At 42.0% G+C, this 12,237-nt stretch overlaps 1 protein-coding gene across 1 annotated transcript in view; it reads left to right on the top strand.

The window, feature by feature from the left end:
• The window catches only part of oxsr1b (oxidative stress responsive kinase 1b), a 38,913-nt gene that overhangs the window by 6,166 nt on the left and 20,510 nt on the right, over nt 1–12,237 (top strand). Inside the window, exons 3-4 of the mRNA XM_054622695.1 lie at nt 2,293–2,405; nt 9,327–9,435. Of these exons, the coding sequence (XP_054478670.1) occupies nt 2,293–2,405; nt 9,327–9,435 (222 nt within the window). The remainder of the gene's footprint in view (nt 1–2,292; nt 2,406–9,326; nt 9,436–12,237) is intronic.

Genomic DNA, 12,237 nt, shown 5'->3' with positions numbered 1-12,237 from the left:
ACCTCAAAAGGCGTCGTGAAATATTCAACAATCATGTAACTGGATACGAATAGTATAGCTACGACTCCTTCGATCAGAACAACCTTGTGCTAAGCCGGGAGGTAGAAAATATCAAAGAGCATCAGGTCTACATTATCTCGAGTTTCCAACTGGCTGGTGTTCAGTCTAATTGGCTTGCAGAGCCTTGGCGCCCCTTGACCTTGTCTGCTTCAAACTCAAACATCTCCCCTTTATTTTTTATTTATTTTTTATCCTCCCCCCACACACACACACATACGAGCACATATGCTCTCCAGCTTGTCCAGCCACCCCTGACAACTGGCTGTTTGTTTGTGTGGAGGAATTTACACTCCGACGTGTACAGGGCAACTGACTCCCTGAGGTCCGGCCAAGGCTGAGCTCCCCATCACTGGCCAGCCTCCAGAGGTTTGTTTGGTATTGCTGCTGCTGCTGCTGGTGGTGGTGGAGGTGCTGGGGGAATATATTTACAGCCCTGTTCGGCCCCGTAGTTTTGTGCAATGGCGGAGTGATCTATGATCATTTGGATCCTGGGGAGCTGAGCAATGCCAGCCACATATAGTCTGAGGTTTCCAGGCAATAGATGGCACCCACTACAGCTGAAGGAAGTATGATTTTACATACAGTATAATCATGGGGCTTTATGTGACCGTTACTGTCGATCTGTTACAGGAAATTACAAGGAAATTGCAATTTTATTGGTTAATTTGAAAGGACGAGAGTTTGGGGTTATTCTCAGCCTCAGCTATTTTGAATAGGTTTCTTTTTTTTTTGTTCTCTGTGTCTCTCATGTAGCCTGAAGTTATAATTATCTTGAATGAAAACAGTTGAATAAAATGCCGTCATGTCTCCAGGGACAGCTTTACTTTTTAATTAAAATCTAAGAGGAGTTTTTGTCTTTAATTATAGCTCCTTTTTTTTTTTTCAACCTCCCTACACCACTGGCCCACTGAAATCACCAAACAATGAGCACTTTGTTAATATTTGGGCATAGCTATGAAGAGGGCACAGGAGGAAAAGCTTACTAGAAGGTGGACCGACTCACCGCTCACTCTTTTACTCACCAAAGCCCGTTGCCAGAGGACAATGCGCTCACAGCATTGCTCACCGTTACATATACTCCCGAGGTCTTGTTAAAACAGCTGTGTGTGCGTGCATGGCGTTAAATAGGAGCACTGAGGGGGCGGTGAAGTCACCTCACGCGAAGCAGAAAGAACAGGCGTACCTCCCCTGTGGAGGATATTACAAGCTATTACTTTGACTATCACACATTATTCAAAATAAAGATTAACCCACTGTTGTGATTCAGGATTTAATCAGATTGTAATCTATGTGTTGTTTGCTTGTTCATTAGAATAGAAGTTGTGGTGTAAACTTTTATAGACTTACCACTGATGCTGAGATCCAACTTTAAGACAAGGTGGCATGGGATGATTTAAAGTCTTGAAAAGTTCATTATTTATATATATATATATATATATATATATATATATATATATATATATTATATTATTTTCTTTTGTTCATCTGTGATAAATACATTTTTTTTTTAAATCCTTATTTTCTTTCCTAATGTTTTATAACCTTAAGAGCAGGCTTAATTTCAGTTCACTAAATATTCCACTTGTGTAGGGGACACATAAACCTGTGGATCCTTGAGTCCTCCCAGTTTTAGAGCTACAATCATGTTCTTGATTGTGGTATTTGATGCCGTCGAGACTAATTGCCAAATTTAAAAGAGCAGTGAACAAAATGTTTGAATCGTGCCAAGTTTATAAAAAGGAATCATTTTTAACACTGTTAGGACCGAGCTTTGTTCCCCTCTGGGGTAAACCTCCTACCGGAGCCAGCTGGGGATGTCTCGTTTCCCAGAGTCACCGTCTTCAATCAGACCCGCTTCATCAAGCAGGATTTTGGAAAAGCTAATTCATAATTGATGAACAGACGGTTAAGCTGTGCCAAAGAGAAATCGGATGAACTGTCAAAGCAGAACTCCGCTTAACCTTCCTGAACTCTGAGGATTTTAAAGTAATGCTTAAAGTTAGGTTTATTATCCTACAGTAGCCATTATTTATGGATGTAGACAGGGGTTAGGGAAGGGCCAAACAATTAAAAGAAGTCGGGGCAGCTTACGGATGTGAATAAGACCTGAAATGAATGTGCTGTGTGTGCCAAAGTGGGGTTCCACAACAGCACTAACAGTCTATTGTTGCCTGAAATGACTATGAATCATAATCAACCTGATAATATGTTGTTTTCCTCTCTGTTTTTTAGGGAGCGGGGCCACAGCAGTGGTTCAAGCTGCCTACTGTGTACCACGCAAGGAGAAGGTGGCCATCAAACGTATCAACCTCGAGAAGTGCCAGACAAGTATGGACGAACTCCTGGTAAGAGACCCACAACACTGCTAAGTAAATGCAAATAGACTGAGAGTCCAATTGCAATTGAATATATATATATATTGTTTTGTCTGCTGCAGCCAATAAAGTCTTGCACAAAGCCGTAAAGTTCCATAATTCGCAGAGCAGAAGGGATAGTAGCCTGCCTATAACAAGAGACGGACTGTTTCATGTTTCTCGTCCTGCACCTTAGCTTGTTGAACCAGCGACCAGACAAACATTCAGCGGGGGAAAGTGCACTGCTAACATCAGTTTGCGGTTTAGATAGCTAATTAACTTAGCTGCTCAGCTGCAGCTCGTTAAGCAGCACGTAAACGTACCTGCAAATGTAGCTTCGGTCCAGTTAGATCCACGTGTGGCGGTCCTCACTCTTCAATACCGCTATAGACATGCTGTCTGACGATGACATGCAGGCTACAGTGCAAGTTAATTAGCTTCGTCCCTTGTTCCCTATGGTGTAACACCCGCACTATGTCAGCCTCCCAGCTGTCAATTAAACATGGACACCAACACGCCCCTCCAGCCGGCTTTAATGAAGATGACATTACTCATTTTTCCCCAAAGACCCTTTTTCTTTCATTACTACTAACTAACATTAAACAAACACGTGTCTATTCTATTTGACCATAAAAGGGCGATGACTAAATGAGAGCTCGGTTAGCCTTGGAACGTTTTTGTGACTTTGTTGCTTTTCACTTATGATCAAAGGGATTCCCTCCCTCACAGCACCAGATTCCATTTAGGGCTTTGGAAGGAGTTAGTTCCATCTCTGCTTTTCATTACTCTTTCATTTTTTCCGAGCCCTCCTCCAATCATCCCCATCACTTGAAACCCAACTACTGGTTGTTCTCTGAAGAAAGACTCCACTTACTGCCAGGAAACTATTAGACCACCGTGGGACATCTTCCTGTAGGCTGTACGGGGTCTCTTTACCCTCAATGCAATCTTGTACCGCAGCTCTGTACATCATTTATTCTATGACATGTGTTTTACGATTTAAGAGGTGGAAGGATTATATCAGGCTGCCCTGCACGTAGAGATGATCTGGTGCTCTTTTGTAAAGGAGTTTCTTGTGCACAATATAGAAAATTGCATGTTAGCTGTCCATATCCTCTTTGTTCCAGAGCTCCACTTATTCCACATGTCAGGTTTTAGTCTGACACTGAGAAATGAGCTGTTGTCACTTAGACCAGACGTGTGATTGGTGGATTTTTCCAGTCTTCGCTCCTAGTTTCTCATCCAAAGGGCTGTGAAGGTAACTTGTATCATGTAAGCCTATACGTGTGCATGTGAGATCATTGCTAGAGATTTCTCACTACTCACTGGCAATACTAAACCGAGGAAGAACCTTCCCCCCCCCACGATTTCTGGAGGATGAATAACAGGAATGCTGCCCCTGGATTCTCGGAGCAGGCGGTCACATGGAATACAGCGAGGTCGGATTTCCTGCCTGTGGTTTGGTCCCCCCCCCCCCCCCCAAATCCACAGCCTGCTGGGTACCCAGTTAAACGGATTGGAAGCATTAAATTGAACCCAGATCTCAGCAGCTTTAAAAGAGGATGCCACGAGTTTTAAAGAAAGCAGGTCTTTAGACTTGCCTGTGAAATTTTGTTAATGTCTGAAAAGCAATAATCTGTCATGTCTCTAGTGGCATGTTGTAGTTATTCCTGGCACAGCGGTTTGATGGATAGGTGCCTTTGAGTGACGCGAGCTAGATGAGATGAGGAGGTTTGTTTACAGTTTGAGTGCGTTCACTGTGAATATCCTCTTGCATATTTACACAATTATAAGCTTTAAGTATTTATTGAAACTTATGAGAAACGTAATGAGTGATCCTATGTGGTAATAGCTGATTCACAACACAATATCAATCTTCTTTTCAGATGCCTTAGAGAGATATTAAAGTGTTAAAAATAGTTGTTTACGATATAGGAACTCTGAATCATGCAACAGGAAGTGATTAAGATCACATTTTCATAAGTTTCCTCATCAATTGGATATTGGCAGTGGAGTTCCTCAGTAGTTTCTTTAGTTTGTGTGTGTGTGTGTGTGTGCTGCAGTGCAGTTTGGTCATAGTGTGTGTAAGGCTCTGAGTAACTGATAGTGACGTAACATTGCTTATAGTGGCTTCTCTGTGTGTCTGCCATCAGTGTGATTCTGTGGCACCAGTTTGTGACCCAGTACTGTTTTCAGCTCGGGACAATAGGTCATTTATTTATTTTTGCTCAGTTTCAAGGTCCTTCCGAAACGCCAAATACTGCAAAGACCGAGCCTAATGCAGACAATAATTGGTACTATGGCCTGGTCTATTTCCTGGAGAAACCTGTATAGAATGTGTTGGATAAACTCAATGAAGGGGTTTAGGGTTTGGGGTTTAGATCTTGGATTTTGCAGGTTGTCAATGTTATTTTATAAACCCCATACCACGATCGAATAGGTACGTTTCATTTCTACTTACTAAATAAACCAAAGTGACATCACTCATGTCATAATGAATGTCCTATTTTACTCACTTTTTGCAAAAACAGGAAATGATTTATAATGTTGGAGAGAAATCAGTCAAAGTTGACGGACCGATGTGATTTCAATTTGGGAAGATGAGGCAGTTTTATTTGATGGATGGAATGGGTCTATGTATATAATGACACAAACATCAATATTATTAAGTAAAAATAAAACAGTTTCTCTTTCATTTTCTATTTGTTGTTAAATTGAATTTTGACATAACAAACCAAGAATAATGGAATAGCATATGGAACAGGTATTGCTCCGATTCTTTTCTTCTTCTGAGGATTAAACTTTGATTTTAAAAATCCTGTCTGATGCAGTGGGGAGGTAATGCTAATGGAATGCAGCTGTCGAAACAGAGTCGGTCATTCTTAAGTCTCTTGACAATGTTGTCCTACGCAGGTCAGAGATGAGGACTCAAGTCCCCACACACAGCCACTCATCCTCAAAAGACTTGAAACAATCATTCATCATGACACCATATTCCCCATTATCGATACACCAGTTCCAGCAGTGCTTCTCACTCTATATATACACACACACACACACACACACACACACACACACACACACACACACACACACACACACACACACACACACACACACACACACACACACACACACACACACACACACGCTGCTGCAGTGCCGACATAACCTCACCTCCCCTCACTTACCGCAGGCTTCACAGCACCGTCTTGTATAGCTACCACACTTTGTGGGTGTTACTTTTTTACCGCGTCATCACCATTTATATCTATACAACCACAGTTTTTTTATGATGAGAATATTTACTAGAGCACTTACAAATTCTTCATAGATCGAGCTGCTTACTTGAGCTCTCAAAGTTCACCAGATTGATGCATTTAACTCTGCCTAGTTATATACAAATTTAAGAAATATAACAAATGTTATGCCCTGAATTTCAATTGAATCCACATGATATCGAAAATGGTATCGGATATCCATATTTTTTAAAGGTATTGTATCGGAGTTAGCAATTCCAGTATGGTAACAAAGCTAACACTGATTCTGTATGTCAAATAAAGGAGTGATGATAATACAGAAGCCTACGTGCTTTGAATTCCTGGGTTATAGTTATGAGGAGTTGTAAGCAGACCGGATGTGATGAAGCAGGTAACAGAGCGCTCATCACAAACACTTGAGACTGACATGGACTTGACGTGTTGCTTCTGCCTCTGTCACCAGTGACGTGCATACCCAATCATGGGACAGTGAAGCCATTTGTGTTGCAGGTGTCTTTGTGTGTGGTTTGCAGGTCGGATGGTTTGAATAAAACTGCTCTGAATGCCTTGTGTTTCAGGGTGAGGTCATCGCAACACCCACAACCAGACACAAAGTGTTTCTCTGTTTCTGTTCATAGTTGGATCTTTTGGTTGCAATTATAATTGATCATAATAACTCTTTATGGTTTGAAGAAATAAGTTTTGGCTCTGGAATCCTGTAATTGGCACTTGTTGTTATATTTGGCAATAACAGGCTGTTTAACACATATTCCCCAGTAAATCACTGGGATAACCTTTAAGGCGCCTCTAGCTATTTTCACTTTTCACACATCTACTACATTCAGGACCATTTCCGTCTGATTGGTTTGCTCGCTCCACCAAAAGATTGTCTTTCATCAGACTGACGTAACCCTTTATTCGGTTGCCCCTGCAACGTTACTGCTTTCATTCACAACACAGGCATACTGCCATTCTCCCTGAAAATGTTATTGGATCTTGAGGTGGGGAATTGGCTGTACAGATTTCCCAGGATATTGATCCCTGCTCACATTCCCACACAACCCCATGCAGGAAATGTTCATGAGCATTTCAGGAATTGACTGCATGTGTGAAAGGGACGATAGTTAGATGTAGAAATCCTAGATGTTTGGGTTACAACTGTTGGTAAAGAGAAATTCTTCACTGAAGAGTTTGTTTATCTTGATGGTTTCCTTGACTGGTCGGATGAGCTTTAATCTCTTGATAACGATCACCATGCAACACAACTGACTGAGCACGTATTTTAGCCGTGTGTTCCACATACCATGCAGTGGCCAATAGAAAATGAATGCTATAATTCATGCAGGGGAAGTTACAGTACAGGAAGTATGTACATCATGTACCTTTACATAGATGGTGTATTATGCTTGGTGATGTCATCCTCCAGAAATCTAAAGTGTCTTTGTTTTCCAGTCGGCATTGAGATTTTCTGCAAAACATTATTTTCACGGCGCTAAATTCCATCAGACTTCAAGGTTACACAGTAGATGTAATATTAATAGCTTTGAGAAATGAGAACATTTCCGCTGTCTTCGCTGCAGCGTTGGTTCACAGTGATCTAAGACAAAGAGTCTCTCGCATTGTCTGCTGGAAAAGATGTAAAAAAAAAAAGAAAAACCTGCCAACTGCCAGAGCACCATTTCCTCCCTGGTATCCCATTGTTTTTCTGTTCTGGGGTTACCCTGGCCCCCAGAGGGGTGATGACCTTCCTCTTCCACGCTGCTGAGAACAACGGGGGGAGGCGAGGCGAGGCTCCACTGAAGCCAGTTAGCAGCTGACAGGCTGTATCAGTATTGGTCCCTTACAGCCTGTAGCATCCAGAGAGAGAATGATAGGGGAGACGACCTGCAGAGCTCGGCGTCTGGCCCGACAGACTGGAAGTTATTAGGCAGCTTGATAATCAAAAAGTGCTTTAGTTCAGGGGCAGAGTGGTGTGTTGGCTCACCTGTTGGTCAAGAAGGTTGTCGCTGCTCAATCTGAATGTTATCTTTTGCATTTGTTTTGCACCCCACCTTTTCTCCTCCACTAATTTAAGCATTTAAACATGCCTGTACGTGTCATGGTCCATTTCTTTTCATGCACAGTCTGTATCCACCCTTATTATGACTCAGTTCTTGTTCTAAACCCTCTTTTGTCAAGTTATTTTTTTTTTTTTTTTTTTTTATGGCTTCATGATGTCACCTGCCTGCCCCACCCTCGCTTGGCGAAGGCACTCATTAAAGTCCACAGGCTCAATAGTGATGACTCCGCTGCAGAGGCATACTGCTGCTAATGCACATTGTGTAAGCTAAGCATTAATGCTGATGGAACATCAGGCTTACGCTTTGACCCACAAGCATCTATTGATTAATACCTGTAACAAATGTTTTCAGCTGTGAGTGTGAAGTGCCTCAGTTAACAGGCTTGTGGCACAAATATGGTGTGTGTGTATATATATATATATATATATATATATATATATATATATATATATATGAAACGTGATCGTTTGTGATGAAACCCATAATTAGACGAGAAGGTCGATATTGATTTCACCTCAGTACAATCAATAAAAGGATACTGCAGATCTGGCACATGTTTAGCATAGCTTAGCACAACAATGCATAATAAGATGCAATGTCTCAGACCTCTCTGTACTTGACACATGCAGGTGGGTTTAATGTCAAATAATTTTGTTTTCTTCAATGTTTTACTTAACTTTAAATGTAAAATAATGTTCCTATGAAGAGCTGTTATTGTAAAATATATCCTGCATAATAAGATTTTAGGTCGCCCATGGGTGGCACCGAGCAGGGATGTTATTAATAATTGGTCTAGGGCTGCAACTTATCATTTAGTTTAATTATGTATTAATCTGCTGATTATTTTTTTCATTCATCAGTTAATTGTTTGGTCTATAGAATATCAGAAAATATTCAAAAATGTTCTCCACAATTTCACAAGTCCAAAAAAAAAATGAAATCACACACACACACACACACACACACACACACACACACACACACACACACACACACACACACACACACACACACACACACACACACACACACACACACGCAGAAAGAGAGCTTACAGCTGTATAAAGGGCTAAGTACCGTCTGTTTTCATGCTTCTGCATACATATGCATTATATTGACCTAGCCTATTTCTCTTCTGACTCCTGACGTCATTAAGTTCTTAAGTATCTCCCTAAATTTCAAGAATAGCTGCAGCATTGAAGGATGAGTCTGTGTTCAGTTTATTTCCTCCAGGCTTTTCTCACACCTCTTTTTGTGCTATCCAAAGGTATCAGGCACTATCTGTCTCGGATGAAAACATGAGGAAAACTAAACAGTGTTGTGTGTTTCATGGGTCATGTCACAACCACCACAACTGTTGACGGCTCCTAAAATGATTGTTTTCTTGCTGCTTTAGGATTGTAACTAGAAATAAAGGCCATTAATCAAAATGCACCTGCTCTGATCTAAAAACTTTAATCCATTCCTACCAAATGATTACACCACCTCTATCGGGCCAGTGGCAAATAACAACTCTGTCATTAGATCATCTGAAGGATTTGTAAATTTCTGAATTGTTAAATTCTGTCTCTTCTTTTTTTGTCCTCTTACAGAAAGAGATTCAAGCCATGAGCCAGTGCCACCACCCTAACATCGTGTCTTACTACACCTCGTTCGTGGTAAAGGACGAGCTGTGGCTGGTGATGAAGCTGCTCAGTGGTGGTGAGTTCATATGTCGTCCAAGTCTTTGTTCTTCCATCATCTGCCCCATGTTTTATTAAACTACCCTCGACTTCTGCCTGTCACTCTAAATGTCTCGACCCTCGATAGGCAAAGATATCAATCTCAGATTTTGTATACGAGTAATCCGTTGCAGCATTCTATGAAATCACAGTTCAATTTGCTTTGTGAACACATCAAGCAGGATTTGGTTTGGCGTACACTCGTGGTCTTACAGTCATATCAAGGGGGTCCAGAATTTTTCTAAGGGTCCCTCGTGATGAGAGAGGGGCCGTAGGAAGAAGCGGGGCTACTTACTGCCAGTGATCTTAACTGTGATTGTAGGGAATGTGACAGCACTGATCTTCATTGTGTCCCATGTGAGCTGCAGCTCTTTCCGGGCTTTAACTCCGTAACAGTGCAGGAGCTAATGACAGGGCACGGCTAATAACAGCCCGCAGGCCGGCGTCATGGCATTGATGTGGCAGCGCTGCAATTAACAAGTGAGAGGAGCATGAAGAGGAGGCCACCATGTAGAAAAAAGAGACCTCAAAAATGCAACCATTGCATCTGCTTCTGATTGTTTTGTTCTTTTATTTCTACCATTGAGTGGAGGATTTGTGGTTCTGGATCAGCCTGTAAGGGAGAAGAACTTTTACAGCAGATCTGTGGGGGCTCATAGACACAAACAGCATGTAGATTAAGGCGTCCTGTACCAAGTATTTCAAAAGAAACAAGCACTGATAAGACTAGTGGTCTTCTGTTTACAAAGAGTCCAAAATTTGCACTAATTTCTCTCTTAATACTACTTTCAGTCCCACATACTAAACATTAAGACTCTGTTCCTACCCTCCCTTGTTCCTCTGTGTAAACAGCGTCCTACTGTAACGGATAGTTCCCAGGTGGCATGTCTGGCTCCCTCGGATACACTCGAGTCATGATCCGCTTGGCAGCCGCCCCGCAGCTGGGCCTGGGGGGCACCGTGCCCGCCAAGCGACGCTTGAGCAGCCGGCCAGCCTCACAGCAGGAGCTGACACCACTTAAGATGGCCTCTCTCTCTCGTTGCCCCTTATCCTAGTTAAACAGAGGCCCTTTGATGTTAAGTTTTATTGTGCGGTGTAATTAAATGATGGCCATGGCGACGTCTGCCATGGAGACAGACCTCAAATGAGGTCGGGTTTATAGAGCTTCACTCCACAGGACGGAGCATACCAGCCCCGAGGAAGGCCAACCGCTGTCTGCAACTCCGGCTTCTTGTGTCCTCTGCAATTGAAAGACAGTAAACAGCTCGGAAGTTGATCTGATTTAAAAAGCCCCGCCATGTTTTTATACCGACAGTTTGTTTGTACAAGCGCTTTATGATGAAGCAGCAGAGTACATTCCCACAGTACAGTTCTCATTGCTTAGAGAACAGAGAAAAAGGATGTTGTTCGACCATATAGCACTAGAACACATTTGTTAAGCAGTATTTTCACAACAGTATTTGTCGTAATTTCTAAACATCCTGCAGACGTTCCTAAAACACTTAGATGTCTGGATCGACTATGTTTTACTCAACCGCAACACAGAATATACGGAATAGACGGTATGCTACTCTCGCTATACAGTTTCTCTGTGGTTGATCGGTATGCCACTGCTGTTCTACTGGCTTAATGCGCTCATATAAGTTATGTCGCTCATGTTGCACTTGCAGATACCAGTGCAGCATGATACTCGTACCCCAGGGCATGCCTCAGCAGTTGCCATGTGGGGAGGGGTCACGCTTTAAAAGATGGGTCTCGGTTCGCTTCCAAACAGACTCTGGTGCTGTTCCTTTGTGGTGTGATAGCAAGCGAACCAACCACACAATATCATGATAGCAGATATGTCATTTTAGCATGATTTCAAGCGAAACTACTAAGAGAGCCACCTGCTGATTGGGAAATCTATTCAGGAAGCGATCTTCTAATTGATTTGTATAAGGCCATGTGTATAACTTATTCATGCAAATCAACAGTGTGGTATTTGTCCTAATAATAGGTCAAAAGCTGTTTTTAAAACTGCTGTGCTTGTATCTGACTCCGGCTACGTTGTCGGTTCATTAAGTCCGTGTCCAAGTGTGTGACAGCGATCCCACAGTAATGAGCCTCGACTCATTACTGTTCTGGAAGGTTTTGTACAGCCCTGTCTCCACCTGTCAGTCATTATTAATAACGTGGTCGATTTGCAGTCTAATACTACTTATAGCGCTTATGACAATATATTTTTCCAAGAGCTCTTTGTGACATCAAAGAACATAAATAAACACATCAAGAGCATTACATGGCTGCATGAAATTTCCTGTCATCACCGTAATTTGACTTCCTCACGTGGGTCCCGATGATGCAGCATGACAAACGCCCAAACTGTCCAATCAACTAGTCTCCTGTCAGTCTGTTTAACTACATGTTAACTCCTCTTGGTTCATTGTAAAAAGTCTGTGTGAACCGGAATTGGCCCAGAACTAAAACGCAACTATGTATTATACAATGTATTATACAATGTATTTGGTAAGAGTCTTCCTCTCTTTTGACACTGTTGAACCTCTTTGGCAAATCTTTAATAGTAAATTAATGGCCATGCCTCTTAGGTATGTATATCCTTTTTACTATTTAAGACTTCATGTCATATGTTGTCCATCCAAATGAGCAGAGCTCCAAAAGGCTTAATCTTCAGTCAAGACTTCCCTCCTCTCCAACAAATCCGTTCAAGGCCGAACCCGTAGGGCTGTCCCTTTTGGTGGTGGTATGCAGTAGGCGTGAGGCTCTTCAGGAAATTCCTGTTCTG

The sequence above is a fragment of the Anoplopoma fimbria genome, chromosome 21 (genome assembly GCF_027596085.1).
Source record: "Anoplopoma fimbria isolate UVic2021 breed Golden Eagle Sablefish chromosome 21, Afim_UVic_2022, whole genome shotgun sequence".
Lineage (NCBI taxonomy): Eukaryota > Metazoa > Chordata > Actinopteri > Perciformes > Anoplopomatidae > Anoplopoma > Anoplopoma fimbria.
This window is presented reverse-complemented; position numbering and strand designations above follow the sequence as displayed.